The following is a 23,870-nucleotide window of genomic DNA, read 5'->3' as shown; positions in this document are numbered from 1 at the left end:
CAAAATAAAGCATTAAAAACCAAAACCAAAACCCTGTATGTTTCTGATTATTTGTATGTCCCAGGGAGTAGCATAGTTAAAGCTATATCCTTCCAAAGCTAGGAGGGTAGCCGATCAGTTCATCCGTGGCAATGAGCCGCCTCTCACCCAGCAGTACTGATAAGCTAAAATTCTAGTCGACTTGAAATCATCTATCAAGCAGATATCCTGAGGAAAACAGCATGCTGGTGTAAACGCTCTAGCTAATGACAAACATCAATGACCTGGGGTTCTATTAGTCTAAAAGCTTGAAGTTTTCAGTTGCTAAGTGCAGGGTTTTATGGCATTCTGTGGAATCTATTCCTTTCCTGAAGTCTTCCTGACCATTACTTCCGAAGATGATCCTGCTTCTGATTGGTTGGAACTGAGCAGCTCCAGAATTTGTAAGACATAGTTTCCCTCTATATAGTAGGCATCAATCCCAACATATTTAACTGCAGGTGAATTCCTGGGAGCTCTGCTTGAGGGGTATTAGCAGTATTATGGAATTTCCTTAATAAAGTAACAAAAATATTCTTTGCTAGAAATTTTTCTTACTGAAAATTCAGTTGCAGTTGTAAGTAGATTAAAAAAAATTCAAGCCAATGTACTACTATTGCTTAGAGAAGATTTTTGACCTGCTTACAGAATTATTTCTTGACATACATAAACTTACCATGAGGCAAGGTTTATGCAAAAAAGCTTCGGTGGGATACAGTTTAATATAACTAATGCTGTCTTGGTCAAAACTGCCACCTTGCCTGTGAGCTGGCCTGGTACATCTCTTACTCTAGAGGATAATCACTGAGATATGAGATGAACACCCCTGGTTGCCACTAACACAGGCTGTCTCCTGACACACATTCACAGCTTCTCAGAGAGCCCAGGTACATTTGGTTAGCTGAGGGCCACTTCCGTGTAGCACCCCACAGCAACCCTTCTTTCTACTGCAGAGTGCTGGATCTTCTATCTAGCCACCAACTATACACATACTGGCGGTTTGCAATCCTAGACTGTCACCTCCTCTCTTCATCTTAGTGGCCTCTACCTTTGGCAGTCAGCTCTTCTGTGTCCCAAAACTGTTCTCTGGCTGTTTTTCTTTTTTTCTTTTCATTTTAAGGGGATAGACGTAATTAGGTTCCTTTCAACAATCTTCTCAGAGGATGCTTTGATAATAGCAGAAAATGTTCAACATCTAAGCAAGCAGCCAGGAACCAAAGGACCAAAATGTTATTACCTTCAAAATAAAAACATCTGGAAAAAACAGCAGTACTTCCCACAAAGATCAGGGATTTAAACAGGCATTTGGGATTGTTCAAGTTCCACATGACCAAAGAGAAAATGTAGGCTATTAGCTAAAGGGAGAAACATTCTCATGTTTTCACTGATTAGGTATTACACATAAACTCCTTATATCCACATAGCTACTTCCAATAAAGAAGTTCCATTCAGAAATCATCAACTGTTACATGACATTTTTATTTAATTTTAAAAATCATTCGTAGTATACAGTTTTAGCAAATAACTATAGATATAGCATATATGCATCTGCTAGACTTAGCAACTGCTATACACTATTTTTTAGAACATTAGAAACTAATGACAGGCTCACAAAGGCTATTTTTAAGCCCTGCAGAACAGGGTGACTGTTCTGCAGAAGCATCAGCTTTGTTAAGTCGTACAACTTTGGGCCAGATGTGCACCTCACACATGGAATCCAGCCCTCAGATGCTAAAGCAGGAATTCTGTGAGTTCAAGGCAGGATGGGTGATACAGGGCCAGCCCAGGCTACACAAAGAGGAAAGTTTTACAGTTCATAAACAATAAGTTAGTATGGAACAATGCTTAAAAACAAAAACAAAAACCAACTCTTTAAGAGTCATCAAGTTTCTTATAGGCTTCTTGAATGAATGCTGACATGGTCTTCACTGAGGCTGAATTATGAAGGACATCCAAGTCCTTCAGAAGAGCATTCTGGTTTGGAATTAGTGCCAAAATTTCTTTCTGTGGGTAAGACAGTACAATTAATTATAGCACTTTATGATGAAAAAAATGTCATGAGTCTCTTATTTGGAGACATATATAATAGTCTTAAGTACCCACCAACCAACTTCACTAATCATCAACCAATGGCCATTTGTGTTCATATAAGTCTTTCTCCTATTCCTGCCCAGCCGTAGTACTACAGATAATAAAATGAGCATTAACATGACTGTATCAATGAGCTCAATAGAATAAAGACAAACTACAAGTGTATAGATTAATGACAAATATTCCAACCAATGCTAGTTCATAAAGAGCTGTGTAAATATGTGTAATATAAAATTACTCATTTCTATCAGTACTTTACAACAATAATATATCTGTGCAATGTAATGTTATATAACTACTGATAGGAATAGTATACATGAACTGACAGAAAAGGTTCAAATTATATGACAAGTAGAAAAGTAATTTGTCAAAAAATTTATAACAGGATTAGTTTGTTTAAAGAAATGGGACATGGATTACGGTTTTATAATGAGGGAGTGCACATGTGTGTGTGTGTGTGTGTGTGTATGTGTGTAACACTGTCTGGTACTTACTTGAAGTATAGGTGCTTTAAGACTTTTCTGAGGAAGTTCTGGAAGAGACAGTACCTTATTACTATCCACGTGAAATTTCTAAATAGAAACAGAAAGGTAGGGATTATTTCAAAAGGCTGGTTTTGTTCACCTCACAAAACTCAAGCATTGAGCACTATAGTTGGATACCAGCAACATGGTTTGTAAGTGTTACCTGCTTCACCTGCTGTTCCTCCTCCTCTACCTCATTCGTCAGAATCTGAATTCTGTGCTTCAGGCTCTGAATTCTCTCAGTCATTGACTCTGTGGTCTCCACTATTTTGTCTATTTCTTCCTGAGGGAAAAAGACAAGTTAATATTTTAAAGGAAATGTCTTATAAATGAAACACTTGCAGAGTGTTTAGATATAATGCCTTATATTTTATGACACTATGGCTGAAAAGGTTAACTACTGTTGCGTATCTTTCAAAAACATAGCCCCTAGAAGGCTGCTTGGCCACTGTAACATGAATTACAAGGAAACTTACTTTCATGGGCTAAGGAGCTAACTTCCCATCAATGCTTCAAAAGCTAACTAGTACCAGAGGTTCTGGAAAACCCTCGTAGGAGTCTTGCAGAGCCCAAGACTAATGCTACCAAACAACAGCATATAATATCAAGTGCCAGAAAAAAAGAATATATTTTCATTTTAGTTAGTAACATCTGAATGCCCATTTTAATATATCAAAAGAATGAAATGCTAGGCATTGGGATTAGATATTACTAAAAACACTGCATGAGCATTTTCTGAATTAAAGAAGCACATTAATTTATAGAGAAAGACAAAGAATTATGCAAAAGGAATGAAATTAGCTATAGACATAAGATGTGCTAACTGCAGACCAAGTACAGTAGAAACCAGTTTCTTTGTTACTAAAGTGCACCTTTTAAAGTATGTCCTCAACATCATACCACTTCATCTGTAAATATTTCAATGTACAACTCTAAAGGACTACAGATAATAAAGGAGTTACATATAATAAAGAATGATTTTCATTATGACACTAGGAATGGTGGCATATATCTATAATTCACATTAGCATTCAGGAGGCAGAGGCAGGAACACCTCACCCCCCACATCACTCACTGAATGAAGAGTTACATACAATAATGAATAAAGATTTTCACTGTGACAATAGGAATGGTGGTATATATCTATAATTCATTAGAACATTTGGGAGGCAGAGGCAGGAATATTTCAATTTTATGGTCGGTTCAGGGAGATTAGCAAGAATCTGTCTCAAAATAGAATAAATAGCCTAGCCATGTAACTCAGTGGCAGAGTGTTTCAGGCTCTGGGTTAGCCTCCAGCATCACCGGAAAAATGTGAATCACTGTAAGATTTAAAGTTTTTTTCATTCCATTGCTTTTGCTATCCTCTTGGGTATTCCTATCATATTTATGCCGCACTGAAACACACTCACCCTCCACTCGCCCACCTTGGATGTGGTACTTCCTCTGAGTGAGCTCCAAGGAAACCACTGACTGCATCTGTATTTCTGCCATTGCCATCCAGTTTTAACTGGAAATGAGAGATACTTTCCCATAAAGTCACACTATCATTTATTGCTTGCTTCTGAAACTCTTGTTTGATACTATTTAATTGTGATGCTAACACTCACCATTATCATGGCTTAAAAGACTTACAAAAAACCTGTATTAATGTCATGTCACTGTTAATTAAATGGTAGAGGTGGCACCAATACTAAAAGATGATCAGAAGCAGTAACTTCGGGATAGAAATTATAGTATGAATTCATGAATTAAGTAGGGCCACTACTCCATAAATATATCTTATTATTTATATGTGGATGCATTGTACAACATTATTCTTCATACTCAGGAAGAGTTATGTGTTTGAGTTACTAGATGTTCTTCCCAACATAGTTCTTGCGCTAACTACTATCACTACCCTGACCTTCCTGAAAGCCCATTCAAACACTAATGCCACCACATGTACAAACTACTTAAAAAATGTCTGAGGATGGTATGGGTCAATTGCTTTGGTTTTTATATTAGTGAGTTCTCTAAAATTGCTTTTCTTACTCGTTCAAATATCAACTAATTAAAAGCTGAAAGTTGCACACTATGCTCTCATATCTGACGGGCTGGTATTCAACTATAAGCAGTTTGTTTATGGCTCAGTTGGAATTTTTCTCGAATTAGTAAAATAAAGATGACAAAGGTTAGACTCTTCAGACTATGTGAGGGGAAGAGATGTAGCTATGGTATGTTTGGACAGAAAGTTCTCAATATACAAGAGCTATAGAGCTAGTAACAACTGACACAATGACTACAACTTTCTGTAACATTATGGAACTCATCTTTGGGATTTCATATTATTCAGTGACGAGACTTGGTAATTAAACATATCATTAATTCAGGTAAAAGAGAGTAATTAAAAGAATGGGGCTACCCATGAGTTGGAGCATTTGGCCAACATAAAACAAACTAAATAGTACTTTTGTAGACTTTTTGCTTATTGTGGTCTTCTGCTCATTTATTTTGATTTCCATTATTGTGTTTTTCTTTCCTGTGTGTGTGTGTGTGTGTGTGTGTGTGTGTGTGTGGTTTTTGTTTGTTTGTTTAAGAGAGAGACAGAGAAAGAACATAAAGTTGGATAGATAGGGAGGTGGTAAGGATCTGGATCAAACTGCAGGAGGTAAAAGAAATGATCAATACATATGAAAGAAATTTTCAAAAATATTTACAAGAATGGGGCTGTTATTTGATCACAGATAAATAAATCATAAAGACTTCAATTTTAGAGGCCCAAAGGTTTGCTTTCATTACAAGAAACAAAAACCAACAACAACAACAACAAAAAACCTCAATCCAAAATTTGAATTTATTACCAGGCCAATACTAGGATGACTTAGTTTACCCTTGTCCCTTTCACCAGCTCCCTAGTTCCCGAGGCCCTTTTGAATGTCACACCTGCAGTAAAGCCAGGCCCTCTTCGTTAGTTCTTTCCTGTGCCTTTTCCAGTTTCAGCAGATTTGACACATCTGCTAAGTAGTTCAGCTGTCTGGGAGGGACTTTCAGTGTTCCACACTGTTGTAGTAATCTTAAAAATATAATTAAACATGTTGACATTTGGGAACATTGCCATTTGTTTTTCATTTGTTTGTTTTGAAACAGTTTCATTTTTTCCTGCTCCCACACAATAGCTAACTGCATTCCTTTCCCAAGCAAACCATCACCTTCAATACACTAACAATTATTGAAAATCATGAAATGCTAAGGCTGCTTTACTAGAACATTTTTTTAGTTCACACACTTAGAAATATACTTTAAAAACAGAATTTCTTACTACTGTTTAAATAGGCATTCTTGTGAGCCTGCCAGTTTAGAATGGATTGTTGAATAAGAGAGAGAACTCTAGAAGTTTGTTTTGTTTTGTGTTTGAGACAGGGTTTCTCTGTGTAGCTTTGGAGCCTGTCCTAGGACTCACTCTCTAAACCAGGCTGGACTCAAACTCACAAAGATCTGCTTGTCTCTGCCTCCCAAGTGCTGGGATTAAAGGTGTGCACCACTACTGCCTGGCTTAGAACTCATAAGTTTTAAGTCAGACCCACTTCTTGATTTTAAAGAATCCAACCAATGCAGGTTAATCTAGATGCTTTCAAAGATAACTGGGTTTTATAGTTGAGGGCAGATAAGATGATGATCTCTCCATGCATTGCTGTAGAACACTATGGCACGAATTCTATTCTATATTCTAGTTAAGGTTGTTACTGATCTGTGTGATCCCCCCTTCCAGGAGATGGCAAAATAAGCTTCTCAGACATGATTCTTCAGTTCTATTAGAGTGAAATGAAGGAGAATAAACTCATTGTAATTGCTTCTGCCACAGCAACAGTGTGGGTTTTCTAAAAATTAGTAGGGTGGCCAGCAAGTTGAACACCTTCCCAAAGTTAACAGCCAAAACGCCCGAAAATTGGAACCATTTTTGGTTCCAAACTTAAGTTACTAATGGAAAATTCATTCACCATTATAAAACACTGACTCATGCAAAAAAAGTACTAAAAATACTATATAAGGGCTGTTAGAATGGGTCGGTAGGTAAGGGCCCTTAGCAAGAATGCCTGAAGACCCGAGTTCAGTGCCTGGAACATGAGGAAGGAACACAATCTAGAAGTAGACAGCCAAATACTCAAAGTTGTGTTTGACCTCCAACAGCATGCCACAGCATCTGCTCTCTCCTGCGCATGCATACACAGAGTTTTAAAGAAATACTTCATAAAATGAACCAATGTGAAATGACACGATAAATAAGTGAATTTTGTGTTCGAATTTGGGCCCTATCCTTAAGACTACATGTAAATATCATCAAATCTAAAAGTAACCCCAAACCTGGAACATTTAATTTCATTTAAAAAGTAAAAGTATATTATATTGAAATCATTTTAGAAAACAGGAGCAAATTATATATTTGTTTGTTTGTTTTTTTGAGACAGGGTTTCTCTGTATTGTTTTAGAAGGATGTCCTAGAACTCACTCTGTAGACCAGGCTGGCCTCCAACTCACAGAGATCTGCCTACCTCTGCCTCCCGAGTGCTGGAATTAAAGGCGTGTGCCACCAACGCCAGGCTGCGAATTATATTTTAAAAATAATTACAGGTCAGGTGGTGGTGACACATGCCTTTAGTCCCAGCACTTGGGAGGCAGAGGCAGACGGATCTCTCTGAGTTTGAGGCCAGCCTGTTCTATAGAGTGAGTTCCAAAGCTGCACAGAGAAATCCTGACTCAAAACAAAACAAAACACACCAAAATGAATAAATGATAAACAAAAGGATAAAAATATAATTTAATTATTTCCAATGTGTATTACCTTTTCTTTAAGTCGTTGAGATGATACTGAATTTGTTCTTTGCCTTTAATGTTTTTGTTTAAAATTTCTCTGGGGGAATAAAGAGACCCAATTAAATATTACTTAGAAACATAATACAATCTGTATTTCGAAAATGTTTCAAGTGTTCAACTAGTTAGGCAGAACCATTCACCTTCTCTTTTATACAAGATACATTTTTAAAATAACAATAACTTAGCTTTAAGTGAAATTTACCATACTGAGATTTTTAGTACTATATATCTATGTTTTTATTACTGGTATATATTAATACAAAATAGTGGGTTTTATTTTGACATCTTCATAAACACTCACACACATGGTAATTTGATAGCATTTCTCTTCTATTACCCACAAAACACTTTAAGCAGAGCAAGGACATTTTCTTTGAATCATACTGTATTATAATAATTTATGCGTCCAACTTTTCTGATGCAGTTAAATTGTACCATGGAGGATTTTTCTCTTTTAATTTCTTTGTATTTCATATAACAAAGTAATTTTCAGAGAAAGTGTTATTGTGAGCCCAACTTCTGAAGAATCAATAATGGTAGAACAATTTAAAAATTGTATAGATTGCAAGCCAATCCACACAGACTTGATTTTTGCTTCACTGATGGGATCCAAGAGTGTACAATTAAGCAAACCTTTGTTGTAAAGGCTCGTACTGTCACGGTTTAAATTTGATAGGACTGCCATTGGCACATGTGCTGAGTGCTTGTGGAAACTGCAGGAAGTAGTGACAGGCTGGAGGATATGCAGGACACTGGGGTGTGTTTTTAAGTGACACTTGGTCCCTGGTGCCTCTCTTGGGCTCTGCTTGCTCCAAGTCAGGCTTCCATGGCTGTGACTGTCTGTCTCACAAGGGCTCAGAAGCAATGGAGCTAAGACTATGGATCAAATCTTCTGAAACTGAGCCTAAGTAATCTTTATGCTGTTTAAGATATTTATGTTAAACATCCTGACACCTCCATGAACAGAGTAACTATATTTAGAAAAATGTAAATAGTAAATACCTAAGTAAGAGTAAAGAGTTGCAAAGGAAATGTCTGAAACTCACAGAATTACTGATTCCATCATACTCTGCAAATACTCTTCAGTAGTCTTTGGAAGAGGCTGCCAGTTTGTTCTCTTGTTGGATGCTACTGTTATCCGTTTTAGGTTAATAGACTTTGCTTGTCCTGTTACTGGTATACAAGAGAGTATAATCAATACAGATGATTGCAGTTTTACTTAAGAATGACTTTAATCTAAAGAACATTAATGGCATTATGACACTAGAACTCTCTACTCTTTAATTCACATCTTACTGCAGCTACAACACGTCAGTTCTGAAGATGAATTTGCCCATTGTGATGATACCTGGTATCAAGTGACACTGAAATACAAACACCTTTAAATGAAGATATTATTAAAATTTGTTTCTGAAAAATGACTTGAATTTTTAAAAATTCAATAATACGAGAAAATTATTTTTTAGAAATGACAGAACAATCTACAAATAGACATTGACTGTTATACCTTTAATCAGAGATGAGTAATTCAGAGTGGGGAACAATGATTTACTTCCTAGTTCTTATCAGTGTGGCAGATAAACCTCAACAGTGTCTGCCAGAAGAAATGGATAATGCATTGTTCTACTTACAAGGCAGAAGAAACAAGACAGAGGTCTGACTTCAAAATGATTTGGTAAGGAAAAAAGGGATATTATTATGCAAATTATACGAGTGCAGGGATTACAAAAGAAAAAGGTGTGGTACCCCAGGAATTAGAAAATCAGAACACTATCTACATTGAAAGGCGAGGTATCATAAAGAAATAATGTTTACAAAAACGCGAGTACTTCAAACTAATTTACGTTGAAAAGCTTAAGCTAGTATTACAAATCATCTGTATAGTACTGGCAGAATCAAAAGCACAGACGTCTTGAAGAGAAAGAAGTAAGACTGTCTTTTTGTCAGAGATGAGTAATTCGGAGTGGGGGGACAATGATTTGTCTTCTAGTTCCCATCAATGCGGCAGATAAACTTCTGTATATTTTCTAGAAGAACTAAATATTATGAATATGGCTGTTTTTGACCAGCTTTTACTACCTATGATCTCATAACCAAGATGCTGAAAATTTCTTCATGAAAATCGGTAGAAGACAATTTAAACAAGTCATACAAGAGCCATACCTTTAGAGGACAGATGCCCCGCATGACTTTTGTTTCTCTTCGCTGTGTTGCCAACCTAGAGATACACAAACAATGAAACATCAGATAAAAAGATGGTTTTGCAACACATTTCCATGCATACTAAAGAGTAGTATTTACTTTCCAGGAGGCAGAAAAAAGTATACGGCTGTTTCTACAGATGGGGTAGATACTACGACCAAAGAACTCATTAAAGCATGTGATTCATATAGTACAACTGACTTTTACACTTTTTAAAGGAATAGATGGTATTTCTAATCAAAGAGATCTAAATGACAGATTCAATATTTTATTACCTCATTCTCCGGCAAATATGCTTCCTCATCAACTCTTTGTTTTGAATTTCTCTTTAACTGTTGAGATTTTCTCTTAGAGGCATTTGCTTTACCAGGCATTTTGATTTAAGCAGTACAATTACAATGATACATACTCTGCAAAGGTGAAAAAGAAAGAGAAAAATGAAAAAGGCTTATATATGTTTTCATTAAAAGATTATGTGTAATTATTCTAAACTATGTCTTCAGAGTTTGGGAAAAATATCTTATGCTCTTCAAACACTTAAACATGTTTTAAACAATCACTTTGGTGCTGTAGATGGAGCATAGTTGGTTGAAGGCTTATCTAAGAGGCATAAAATCCCCAGTACTGCATAATCTAGCTTGGTGTTGATGTCTGTAATTTCAGCACTCAGGAAGACAATAAGTTTAGGGCCATCTTCAGTTAGAGTGAATTTGAGGCGGGTCTTTAACAAGATAAATGAAACCCTGTCTCAAAAATCAAACAGCGATCATTAATTTAATTTCATTCCTTAAAATGGCTACAATTTTCATGGTTCCAGAAAAAACTTTTAAAGATGCTTTTAAATGTATATACTCCCATATGCAATATTATCTCCATTTTTAAATTCAAGAAAAATTATAAAATGGATGCAGAGAAAGTCAGTTCAGAGAATATTACTACTGGATTTTAAGTAATGGGTTTACCATTACTCAGTTTGTGGCAAAGGTGGAAGGAGATAAACTTTGGGTTTGTACTAGCTAGCATTCCACACTGTGAACAGTAATGGGAAAGTCTGCCGGGAGGTACAACTCACAAGGAGGCAGGCTGTACCTCCTCTGGGACTGTGTGAATTGTAGAAGGGTACAGAAATATGCTGACTACTCAGTTCGCTCACGAATTACAAACCAACATGGGGCTGTTGATGGAGGCATCGATGGCAACATTTAGAGTAACTTACTTTCCCTAGCAGACCTTTAAAATCAAACTCATTTCTGATAAAAGGAAGAGGGATGGGTTATGTATTTCTGCATTTTATAATGAGTGGACAGGCTATAAGTTAGGCATAGTTTTAAAAAGCATATATACACGTGGTTTTTTTTTCTTTTTCTTTTTCTCCCCCTGTGACAGGGTTTCTCTGTGTAGCCCTGGCTGTCCTGGAACTCACTCTGTAAATCAGGCTGGCCTCGAACTCAGAGATCTGCCTGCCTCTGCCTCCCAAGTGTTGGGATTAAAGGTGTGCACCACCACAGCCCAGTCACATACAGGTTTTAATTATTATCATATATCTACTAAGCTATCCACCGTTCTCTTTCTGAACTATAAACGTAAGTGTTTACGTCTACGTGCTTTGCCTGCATGCATGTCTGTGAACCATAAGTGTGCTTGGTGGTCATGAAGACCAGAGGAGAACACAGAGCCCACTCTGGGACTACAGTTAGAGACGCTTGTAAGACAGCATGTGTGTGCTGAGAGTTGAGACTGGGCTCTTTGAAAAGCAGTCCCTGGATATTTATTTATTTTTAAATCTAAAGACTCCTCTTACTTGCTTAAATTAAGACAAAGAATACATGAAAAAAATAGTTGAAGATCGCATACCACATTTAGGAATCATATATCAAATCAGGTACAAAAATTAGCAGAACCCCTTCCCCCATTAAAAAAGCAAGACAAAACATTTTATCTGTTATTGAGCAATGCAGTACTCCCTTGTTTCAGTTCTAAAATACCCAATTCTCTCAGCTGGGCTTCTAAAACACCAACCCACATTGAGTAAGCTTTACTTGTGGATCTCTTCTAGAAGAACTGACATTAAAGCAGTTCGTGTTCACCAGATGAGAGCGTGTCCATTGAGAGGGAAGGTGGGGACTGTGGTCTTTGGACGAACACGCTATGGAATCCTTCCCACCGCTGGGAGGCCGGGTCAATGCTAGGACGTAGCACTCCATGATACATCACAGCGGATCCTGCAGCTGTTTGAGATACAGCTTGGTAGGAGTGACTCTGCTGAGGGTGTACTGCCTAAACGGGGACAGATCGGCAGCTTCGGCTTTCCTGGGCTTGGAAACACCTAGTCTTGGAAGCCACTCCCCAAGAGATGGGAAGGCCAACATGAAGAGGGACTGAAACCCTTGGCATAAGCCTCACCTGAGCTCCCAGAGTCACCTTGGCATCAGGTGCACGTGCCTGAGCCAATAGATCTTTAATTATATATCAAATATACCAGCCAGGCCTACTAAGCCATTCAAGCCCAAACTTTGGAACAAAATACACGATTAAATACTCAGTGTGTTTAACATCTACACTCTTACCTTGACATTTACAGTCCTGAAGAGTCCGACCCTACTCAGCTCTTCACCCTCCTTACCTGTTACTTACATTTCCCTCTAGCTAGATTTGGTTGCTTAGCACACTGAGTATTTCTGTCTCTCGTGCACACAATGCACACTCTACCTGAATTGTTTTCTAGTCTATCTCTGCTCACTCAGACTATGAGCTATCATCTTTCCAAATCCTTTCTAACCACTCTTCTTCATTTCTCTCCAAAAGTCTGTGGGCTTTTACAATTCTCACTGTCTGACATAGCTGGTTCTGCCAGTCATTTTCTCCAGATATGACATACTCAATCAATCATATTTAGTTCAACATTACTCCAGATGTGATTTACAAACTGTTTTGTAAAATTAATATTAAATACAGAAATTGAGAATAAATGTCTATAGAAATTTAACAGAATTTCATGTCAAATTCACTCAAAAAATAATTGGCCACCTCTTTTGAATTTCATTTATTCTAACAGCTAATACTTAGAAATAGATTAGCTTTTCAGACCAGTTTTAGATTCCAATAAATTGTAAAGGAAATGTAAGGGATTTTTCATATGCTACTCATGGTTACCTCACCAACTATTAGCATTCCACATCTAAGTGGTACAGTAGCTACAAGTGACTGGACCTCCCCTGACACATCACATTATCTCCATTCATAGTTTACCTTAGGGTTCGTTGCTGGTGTTGCACGGTGTATGAAGTTGATTAATAATTTATTTTAAATTGTCGTCATCAAAATTATCAGTATTGACTGACTAGAAATACAAAAGCAAGACAAGACAAAATTGGTCCTTAGCCAGTTGTGTTTTCATGCTCTCTACCTGAGGTAACAAATCATAGTGCAACTTCGGCCTCATTAACATTGGCTGGCTTTCGAAACAACTCCATAAGATGGTTTGCAGCACTCTCGTCTCTATTCGTACATACTAGAATGGTCCCACTCCCAAGCAGTGACAACCAAAATTGTTCTGGTTACTGTCAAATATCCCGAGTCAAAAAAGTTCCATTGACAACCAATGGCATGATGGGTAAGAACAAGCTATATAAATGGAAGATAAATGGTCCAAGTTCTCAATCCCAATTAACTAAAAACTTACTAGCCCCAGATCCAGTAAATAAACTAGAATTTCCCACTGATAAAACACTACCATTATCAGGTACTTGTAATGCTGAAAGGGCAATACAGAATACAAAACTCCCAGATCAGTGTACAAGAGACAGATGTTGTAAGAATGCAAACAAGGGTCATGACTTCTGTCCCTGTTGGGACAACTTCGGTGTGTATACATGAAAGAAAAAATCCCCACTGCTCCCAGATCCACTGGGATTAATATAGTGGGTTGGCAGGAACAGATATGAAAGCAATCACTATGTATGAAATAACACTAAACGCAATCAAATTGACCCATGAGCAGCTGTGCGACTATTCCAGGAGGAAGAGAAGTTCTTAAGTGACATCCTGACAGCTCAGAGGGGGGTGCTGTTTTCTCTCCAAGAACCACTCGGTTCAGAGTTGCATGCTTATGGGAGCAGAGGGAAAAGGCAGCAAAGAGGGACCCTACTTTTTGGTTTGTTTGCTTTCCTTGCCGGTTTGCTGAAGCCAGTTTCAGACGGCTTAGCTCAATTGACACCTTTATCTTCCAGGTACAAACCAGAACGAAGTCTGGCGAGGCAGCGGGGCGCCCCGGGACGGGTGGGGAGCCTCAGGAGCGAGAGCCGGGAGGCTCCGCTGGAAGAGGGAGTGGGGGAAGCGGAGGGTGTGCACGCCTCCCTGGACAAGCCAGGCCCTCAGGCTGCTGCCCCGGGGGGCGGAGACCTACTTGGACATTAGACATTGCCCTTTAAAACAAATCCAAAAACAAAACAGAAACAACAGAGTTTACCACAAACGCCTGAGCTCAGATCAAAATCCAGCCCCTTCCGGATCCATCGGTCGCTCCAGCGCTTGCCCGCAGTTTATTCCGGGCCTCAGAAAGCGCGCCTCTGTCTTTCCGCGCCCAAACAACCGGAAAAGGGAAGAAAAAAAAAACCAAAACAAACACAACGATCCGGAAATCGGAAGTGTCAAGAAGTAGGAGGTGTCCCTCCTACGTCATCAGGAACGCGCGCGCGGCGGCGGGACGGGATTGGCTGGCGGGATTGTGGTGCGGCTACGCCCCCCGCCCACGATTGGACCGGGCGCGAGCTCCAGCTGCGGGCGCTGGTGACCCGCGGGGATCGGGGCTCGGCGGTGGGATCGGGGCTCGGCCGTGGGATCCGGGCTCGGCCGTGGGATCGGGGCCCCCGGCTCTGTGGCCTGTGAGTAGGGCTGTACGCCCTGGAGCACGGCAGGTTTGCAAGTCTCTCCCCTTTGCTGGGTTCACCTTTCTGCCTCCTCTCTCCCCTCCGTCCTTGCCGTCCTCCTGTGACAGGAGGCCGCCTGCTTTCTCCTGACGTTTAGGTGTGGACGCCGACAGACTGGCTTCTCGTTGTCGGCTGGGACACGGGCATTCGGAGGTCACCACTGCCAAGTGTCGCTCTCTTCCCTTGCCTCCCACGCGCGCGCCAGGCAGAGGTCACTTGCAGTTAGAGGTGCCCCGGGTCCACGCCGACACGAGGCGCAGGTTGTTTGTAGGTCGTTTCTGCTAGCCATGGTGGGACAAAAAAAAAAAAAAAAAAAAAAAAAAAGTAAGGGATAGGAGGAAGAGATGACAAAAAAGGAAAGTTAGCTCTAATTTGATACAAAAAAATTCTAACTTCTCCGTTTTTACAGCATGGCATATGCGTGTAATTTTAAACCACTTGCTGATTCCCTTCCTTCCAGCTTAGCTTTGTGTTTAATGATTTCCTTTAGGCCAGTGGTTCTCAACCTTCCTGATGCTGCGACCCTTTAGTGTGGTTCCTGGTGTTGTGGTGACCCTCCAACCATAAACTGTTGCTACTTCATAACTGTAACTTGTTACTTTTATAAATCGTAATGTGAATATTTTTGGAGATAAGAGGTTTGCCTGAGGGATCGCGATCTACAGGTTGAGAACCTTAACTTTAGGCTGGTAGTTCCTTTCTTTATGCTAATAACTTTCACCCTCTGCATCCGCCACCTATGCAAATCGAACAGTGGGAGTGGCTAGCTCTTATGACGAGTTAATATGGAACCTCATATAAACAGTAACGTTTGCACTTCAGAGTTATTTTTGTTTCTAAATTTTTTTTTTAATTTGGATTTTGGAGTCAGGTTTTTTCCATGTAGCTCGGGTTGTCCTGGAACTCCACTGTGTAGACCAGGCTGGCCTTGAACTTCGGAGAGGTTCTGGAGAACTCTGTGAAAGGGCTGGATTTAAAGATTCCCTGTTTTTTTTCTAAGTTACTTTTATCTGGAGAATGAAAATATTTTGAGTTATGAGAATGGCCTTCATTATTTCACTTTAAACATATTCTAATCGTCATTAACACATTTACATATTGCTTCTCTGAATGCTTGAAATCTTTTTATGGATCTTCAAAGAAAATTTAGAAGCCCTATTATCACCAACAACAGTACTGGTGTGTGTGTGTGTGTGTGTGTGTGTGTGTGTGTGTGTGTGAGTGTGTATGCATGCATGCATACGTACATGTACATACATACACATATGTATGTATGTATATTTATTTATTAGAGACAGAGTTTCACTATGTAGCTTTGACTGACCTGGAACTCCCTGACTGGCCTTGAACTCACAGAGATCCACCTGCCTGTGCCTCTGCCTCCCCAGTGCTTGGATTAAAGTCGCTATGCTGTCTAGTATTGTTACTTTGAGTGCTTTTCTAACGTTTACTAATTCGGCCTTCGGCTTTTCAGGCAGTCCCTGCTAGAGTGGGACCCTGTTTTATCATTTGTCCAGTGTGAGGAAAGGTTCATCGATATTTTGTTTGACATGAGTATGCTTCCTGCCTTCAATGCAGTTTCAGACATTTTTCAAATCCCTTTTAGGGTTCTATGTCACTGCAGAAGTAGTGCAGATGTAAGCTCAGTATTTTCTTCACTCACTTTCTAGGCTTTCTGAAATCCCAGTGACTTGAAATAAAGATGGATGACATAGCTCTCTTGGATTTAAGAGGTTAAAAATTACAAAAGCGTTAGAAAGTTGGTATTGTTTTTGTCGTATTTATGTTTATATTCTGTTCTGCTAACTTAAAAAGATTTAGTTGAGTATATTGCATTTACTGGGATATGTCATGATTCTTTCACCTACTAATTTGAACCTGTTTCTTATAATAGCAACTGTACTCAACACAATTTTAACTTTTAAATTGATGTCAAAATACCCAGAGAAAGCACTGTGGAGATAGGGTACTAATCTCCACAAACACAATGCATTAATATAATTCATGTCCAGAACGTAACAGTCATCCTAAAGGCTTCCTTTTTTTTTTCTGTACCGTCATAAATGAATACTCCTGTAAATTCTGATGTGAACATTACCTTTGCCTGTTTTCTAAGCTTATTCTAATAGTTCCATTAAATTCTATCATTTGTCTATGTTGTAATGCACTTATTCTAATTTTAGATATTTGTAATGTTCATGTGTCTCTAGTGCAAGTAAAGCAGCAGAGAATATTGTTTTATCTTTCATTATAGACGTTATCCCAGGATGGGTGTTACTCAGCTTAAGAGGGTAACATTTTTTAGACCTTTTATGTATTAGAAGTTTACATTGTAAAGTAGTTAAAGCACTTAATACTTCCATCAGTGGTTTTGTTTTTTTTTTTGTGATCCATAATAATTATTTGGCAGTCTTCAAGGTTTTACTAACTTGATAGATAAGAAGTTAATGTGAAAAATAGACTTTCTAACAGTAATTTTTAGATTTATTTTTACTATTTTATGTATATGACTTTTTCCTGCATGTACATCTTTGCACCCATTCTTGCTTTGTGCCCAAGGAGGTGGTGAGCCTCCATGTGTGTGTTGGGAACCGAACCCAGGAATCCTTTGCAACAGCAAGAAATGCACTTAACCACTGACCCAACTCTCTAACCTGAAATTAGAGTTTTAGATTCACTTTGCCCAGTTAGTGTAATATTAATGAAATCTACATTTGATTTTCTTTTGAAAAGTATGGGTTCTATAGGTTGAGCCCAGACCATGTAACACCTAAGTATCAAGTAATTGAGGCAGTTTGCTGTTTTTCTGTGTGGGTAAATACTTGTAATATGCAAGGAACTATTAATATTCTAGTTCTTCTAGTATATAAAATGTATAGATGACAAAGACAGAAATAAGTTGGATAGATATATGGAGACCAGGTCATGATGCCTGCCAGTCCTATTTACTGCATATTTCTTTACATAGCAATGTAGTATCTACCATAAAAAATCTGTAAACGGATTTTGAATGAAAATTAGTTGAAATACTATGCTACATCTACCACATGATATAGCCTTTGAAAAATTTTGTGGGGAGTATGATATAGTCAGAGTTGCATTTTATCAGTGTTGAATAGGTTGAGGGGGACTAAGATTTATCACTAAGACCAGCTAAGAGGCTGTGGAGTAAGGAGACTGTATCTAGAATAGTGATTATGAGGAACAGGGGTAAGTGTTTATATAATATCAAGTACAAACCAGAAAGGAAAGAAAGATGAAACAGGACCAATATTTCATCTTTTCTTTTCCCCTACTCATTGAAAGCTCCCCATTTCCTTCACCCTTCTAAATGTATGTGATTGTTTTTCTAAAATTTTCTAGGTCAGTTCTCATTTACTTTTGAGAGCATCCATGCTTCACCATGTTGAGAGCTAAGAATCAGCTATTTTTGTTATCACCCCATTACCTGAAGCAGCTAAAATATACATCAGCCTCCAGATGGAAACGGCTCCTACATCAGCAGCAACCCCTTCACCCAGAATGGGCTGTACTGGCCAAAAAGCAGCTGAAAGGCAAAAACCCAGAGGACCTAATATGGCGAACCCCAGAAGGGATCTCTATAAAGCCCTTATATTCCAGGGCAGATACTATGGACTTACCTGAAGAACTTCCAGGAGTGAAACCCTTCACACGTGGACCATATCCCACCATGTATACCTATAGACCCTGGACCATCCGTCAGTATGCAGGCTTTAGTACTGTAGAAGAGAGCAATAAATTCTATAAGGACAATATTAAGGGTAAGATTTCAGTGTGACACATGATGCTTATGATGACCTAAGAGACTGATTCATTTCTGTAAACATGGCATTTTATGCTTAAATTTACTGTGGAACAAATGCATTCTTTTCAACTTCTGTGGTCAAAAAGATATGAGGCAAAGTAAAAAGTGTGAAGTTCTTGGAGATAATCCACACTTTAACCCACACTGTAGAAAAGAAATGAGATGGAGATGCATGAAGGACAGAGAGATTGGGTTTATCTCTGGAAAGCTTTCAGTTAGGTTTGTTGAGATAAGCATTGGGGGGAGAGCTTAAACGATGCCAAACACCGTAATAGGAAATAAGGTGCTAACCATGTATACAGTGAAATCTGTCCATCATTAGAAAGTTATGTCTGGTTTCCTTTTCACCATATGATAAAATTTTACTGTGTGAGTGCTTAACTTTAGAATTTCTAGGTTTATGTTGCTTAGGGAGGGGCTGGATTTGTATTTAGTGTGTTTAGTTATCTGACAAGTTTTCATAGGGACTGCATGTTTAGCTGAGTGGTAGTACACTCGCCTAGTGTGGCCTTGGATTTCATTCCTAGTTCCATTAACATTTTTGGGGGCTTATGAGAATAAAATCTAAAATTCCATTTCAGCAATATTTGAGTGGCTATGACATTATGCTGTGACTATGGTAAAGAATAAAAAGCATACATATGCTAAAAGAATTTTAAAAAGTTAAAAAGCATATATATGCTAAGTTGTATTAAGTATGTGTGACCAGCTAGATATTTTCATGAATTTTGAAAACATCTGAATAAAACAATATAAACAATCACAAAAATTATTTGATGTATGAGATTAAGCAATAAATCCTTGTACAGGTGTGAGATAAGTTATACTTTGTTGCTTATGTTATTTCTTATAGACCTAGGGGCTCAGTTTGTGTGTCTTCGTGTCCTGGAAACAGCAGACACTTAGGAAACCCAGTGTTTATTTCCGATGATCATCATTGGCATGAGGTACATCTGCTTCTACTTACTTCACTCTGAAACTCTAACATACCTGTTTTGTTTTTGTTTTTTCTTTTTCTTTTTCCTTATGTACTTAGCTGGTCAGCAGGGATTGTCCGTTGCCTTTGACTTGGCAACACATCGTGGTTATGATTCAGACAACCCTCGAGTTCGTGGAGATGTTGGAATGGCCGGAGTTGCTATTGACACTGTGGAAGACACCAAAATCCTATTTGATGGCATTCCTTTAGAAAAAATGTCTGTTTCCATGACCATGAACGGAGCAGTTATCCCAGTCCTGGCAACATTTATAGTAACGGGGGAAGAGCAAGGCGTGCCCAAAGAGAAGCTGACAGGCACAATTCAGAACGATATCCTGAAAGAATTTATGGTCAGAAATACTTACATTTTCCCACCGGAACCATCCATGAAAATTATCGCTGACATTTTCCAGTACACAGCACAGGTATGCTTTCGTTCTGCTTTTTGCTGTAGTCATTTGCAGTTTTCACAAAGTGCCACAAGTTACCTTGAATTTCATAACGGAGTCTGAGTAAGTTACATTGTCAGCCTGTCTTGTTATCTTTTAGTGTTTTTGTTTTCATGTAGTAATTTTATGGTCACAACCTAGGCAGTGTTCCACCGTTCCACTTACTGTTCTTTGGTTGATACTTAGTTGTCTGATAACTGTCAGTGTCAAGGGACTCTCACTTCCTTGGTTCTCCTCAGAGCTCAGATGGAGTCAAGATACATACTGGTATCAAGACAGATGGGCTTGAATTTCTGCTACAAATATATGTTTGCTGCTTATATGTCTGCCACCTCCATGACAATTCACCCCTGAGTTATGCACACCTTCCCCAGCCAGATTGGTGGGAGAAAAGGCTCCCTGGGCACTGCCACAGAAGCATCATTCCCTCCATATTTTCCTTTGAGCAGTGCATGTTTTCCCTGATGTTCACTTCCTGTTTCCAAGTGCTTTTCTCCTCAAGTCCTTTAAAACTGCGTAATGCCAAAGAGAAAATCTCTTATGCATCAACCCTTTTTTTTTTAACCTATTCTCCCTCTGCATCTACTTATATCAGAAATCCTGCAGGCATTTTCTGCATTCCTCATTTGATACTCAGCCTTTGTGCTTTGCAAAGTATTTTCATGTTTTGCATCTGCCAATTGAATCATACTGCATAGAATTGTACATGTATAATTGCATTATGTATAACTGTGTATTCATACCACATTTTGAAGTTTCTAAGACATATATAAATATTCTGCATAGCATCATGTAGCAAGCACATACATAGTAAAAGTTAGTAGGAACTGGCTCTGTTTGGTTTAAGGAAATTATAAAGTGGTGTTTGAGGGGTTTGCATCTGCAGAGGGAGCTCCACACTAGTAGAAAAACAAGCATAATATCTTGAAGATGCTCCATATGTCAATCACTTAAATTTGAGAGGGAATTTAATCTAACAAATACTAGTTTATTTCAGTTAAGATTATAAACTACCAAGTAATCTGAGCTTGAACATCATTTATAGATGATACTCGCTTTTATATCATAAGTTTAAATAGAACCTTTTCATAGTTTATTCATTTTTATATTTTATTATTTTATATAGCACATGCCAAAATTTAATTCCATTTCGATTAGTGGGTACCATATGCAGGAAGCAGGAGCTGATGCCATTCTAGAACTGGCCTATACCATCGCAGATGGGTTAGAATACTGCAGAACCGGACTCCAGGCTGGACTCACAATTGATGAATTTGCACCAAGGTCAGTAGACTAAACTTAGCTATCTTTTCTACATCAACAACATGCATAGAACCATTTTCTACCTGTACAGCAAAACATACTGATAATATAAAGTTGTAGGGATAAATGTCATGACAGATCTAGATTATCTTATATTTTCCAAATGAGAAAGAGAAAATAAGCCAGTATTATCAGTAGCAAAAAACCCAGAATTTAATTTGACTGTAATTCTCTGTAAATTGGAAGAATGCCATCTTTCTAGTGATTTATAGAACACAGCTAACACATGTATGGAGGTTAAACTAAAATATAAATATGAGATCAAGTTACATTATTTTTTCCATTTGAAAATATGGAAATCACCCACTCCTTTTTTCCTATAATACATGTATAAATGTTTGGGGATGGACAATACTATAAACTATATTGCCTCAAAATGAATTGTTAATAAAGTTGAATGAAAATATGGAAACATTTCAAACGACGTTTATGAAATCTTTAAATTGGTCAGAAACCAACCCAGGTTTCATTCAGATCAGCAATGCCTTGGTGAGCCCTTCGTGAAGGGAGAATCACCTGTGTGCTGGCAATTCAAATGTTCCAAACATGGCTTGTGACAGCGTCTTTGTTCTGAGATATTGTATGCTCATTATCACAGCAGCTCCCAAAATGTGGTCCAGTGCCTCCTGGGAATTACATAGATCGTCAAGGACTACACTGGTCCTGAGTACTTTAAAACTTCGTTCTCCTTTTACATTTTTATTTTCCCCAGAGTTTATATAAAGTTACATGGTGTGTTGTATTAAGTAGATTGGTTTTAGTCGTCTTTGTTTAAGCTGCACATTAAAGAGGTTTGCAAAAATGTAGAACAGGACTGGGAAAATGACTCAGTTGGTAATTCCATGCAGAGATCTGAGTTTAATCCCGATAACCCATGCATCAAAGCTAAAGACATGCTTGCAATCCCAGTGCTGAGGAGGCATAGGCAGGTGGCTTCCAGGGGTTCACTGGTCAGCTACCTCAGCTCATTGTTTTTCAGTGATAGACCCTGTCTCAAAATAAACAAGGAAAAAAAGGTAGATGATGCCCAAGAAACACCTCACATTGTCCTCTGGCTTCCACGTGCATACCGGCACACAGAAAGTGGACGCCCTTCACTAAAAACATTTTAAAATAAGAAGTAAAGGTTTCCTTTATTCTAAGTTCTTATGACAGAGAAACGGTACTCTTTATTTATGTGTTCCTCATTTTACCTGAACCAATGGACAAAATCTAGATAATTATACTGAAACAAAGGAAAGTTCTTCTTCATAGTCTTCAGCAGATTTTAAGGATGGGCGCAGATCCTAAGACCTCAGTGCTGGAATACATTGGGTTTTATTCAACTTCAGTGTCTTAGAGCTCATTTGTTTTACATGAGATTTTACAACCTGGCCACCAGAGGCAAATAGGTAATCTTAATATGCAAATCAGTTGGATCCGTTACAGAGTGAGGTAAAAGGGAATAGTGAGGCTAGGGTCAAATTAGAGGAGAATGTGACTAAACTGAATGCCCAGTCATTTTCTGAAGACTCACAAGGAAGCAACGCCATGCTGCACAAACACAGCAAGCATGTGTCTCTGTTCTTTAAATCCCCGTGTTGCAAAGTTGGTATTCCTGGGCTTTTTGTCTTTGTAAAGAAATGGATCTTGAAGCTGAACTGTGGTGGCACTCAGGAGGCAGAGGCAGAGGCAGAGGCAGAGGCAGAGGTAGGGGGATCTTTGTGAGTTCGAGGCCAGCCTGATCTACAAAGCTGTAGGGCGAAACCCTGTTTTGGGAAAAAGAAAAAAAAAAAAAGAGATGGATCTTGAGCTGGACATGAAGCTGAATGTCAACAGCGTTTTCCTAGCAAGTGTAAGGCCCTAGATTCAGTCCCAGCATTGGGGAAATAAGAGTTTGATTCTGTGCTACTGAGGTTGCTACCCAGGGTCTAGTGTGTGTTGGGTAAATGCTCTACCACTAAGTCACATCCCCTGCCCATGACTGTCTTACTTAGCTCACACGAAGAAAACCACACGGGAAGTGGACAATTCTTCTGCAGAAGCAAATATTCACAGCCATTTTTATGTTTGGCTTATAGCTATTTAGATACCTGTGCTTTGCTTCTAATTCAAATTAATTGTTTGATATTCAAATCTGAACATGGGTTTTCCTAGTGTGTGATACAATTAGTTTTATTTTCTTGTTTGTATTTCTAAGTTTCATCTCGTTCTGGACTTTATTGTTTTAGGTTGTCTTTCTTTTGGGGAATTGGGATGAACTTCTACATGGAAATAGCAAAGATGCGAGCTGGGAGAAGACTTTGGGCTCACTTAATAGAAAAAATGTTCCAGCCTAAAAACTCCAAATCTCTTCTTCTGCGAGCACATTGCCAGACGTCAGGGTGGTCACTTACTGAGCAGGTTTGTATCTGTCTGAAAATAGAGATCTTGAATAAGGAAACGAATGTTTTCTTCTAGGCAACAGGTATAGCCCGTTTGCTAATATCTGAAACATAATGCACACTTAGGGTTTGAGTTTACACATACTGAATAGAGTTAGCTCCCTCTAGTGGGTAACTGTAAAATCATTCCTCTCTTGGCTTGTGCTTGGCTTATTTTCTTAGTATTTTAGATTAGCATACAAAGTTGTGGGTCTGTTTCATCACGTCATCTCATACACATATGGCATTATACATTGTTCTCTTCATTCCCTTC

The 23,870-nt window shown here is 38.5% G+C and overlaps 2 protein-coding genes across 4 annotated transcripts in view; one reads left to right on the top strand and one right to left on the bottom strand.

The window, feature by feature from the left end:
* Positions 1-1,478: 1,478 nt before the first annotated feature.
* On the bottom strand, positions 1,479-14,322 carry Cenpq (centromere protein Q). 2 transcript variants are annotated; one of them, XM_013115064.3, is made up of 10 exons: positions 14,158-14,322; positions 12,939-13,029; positions 9,965-10,099; positions 9,651-9,705; positions 8,534-8,660; positions 7,456-7,524; positions 5,559-5,688; positions 2,797-2,916; positions 2,604-2,681; positions 1,479-2,022 (listed from the first exon to the last, which is right to left on the bottom strand). In XM_013115064.3, exons 3-10 carry the CDS (start codon positions 10,061-10,063, stop codon positions 1,891-1,893), a joined length of 810 nt encoding a protein of 269 aa, XP_012970518.1. In that variant the 5' UTR covers positions 10,064-10,099; positions 12,939-13,029; positions 14,158-14,322; the 3' UTR covers positions 1,479-1,890. The 2 variants fall into 2 exon arrangements, with proteins under 2 accessions (XP_012970518.1, XP_005072493.1); XM_005072436.4 differs by lacking the exon at positions 12,939-13,029.
* Positions 14,323-14,435: 113 nt separating this feature from the next.
* Mmut (methylmalonyl-CoA mutase) overlaps positions 14,436-23,870 on the top strand; it is a 28,884-nt gene continuing 19,449 nt past the window's right edge. The window contains exons 1-5 of one of the 2 annotated variants that reach the window (XM_013115062.3): positions 14,436-14,572; positions 17,981-18,399; positions 19,480-19,847; positions 20,998-21,155; positions 23,405-23,576. In XM_013115062.3, the coding sequence (XP_012970516.1) occupies positions 18,021-18,399; positions 19,480-19,847; positions 20,998-21,155; positions 23,405-23,576 (1,077 nt within the window). In that variant the 5' untranslated portion in view covers positions 14,436-14,572; positions 17,981-18,020. Of the gene's footprint in view, positions 14,606-17,980; positions 18,400-19,479; positions 19,848-20,997; positions 21,156-23,404; positions 23,577-23,870 lie in introns of both variants that reach the window. The other variant, XM_005072293.4, reaches the window with a different exon arrangement.

This window comes from Mesocricetus auratus, unplaced genomic scaffold (genome assembly GCF_017639785.1).
Source record: "Mesocricetus auratus isolate SY011 unplaced genomic scaffold, BCM_Maur_2.0 Super-Scaffold_100021, whole genome shotgun sequence".
NCBI lineage: Eukaryota > Metazoa > Chordata > Mammalia > Rodentia > Cricetidae > Mesocricetus > Mesocricetus auratus.
This window is presented reverse-complemented; position numbering and strand designations above follow the sequence as displayed.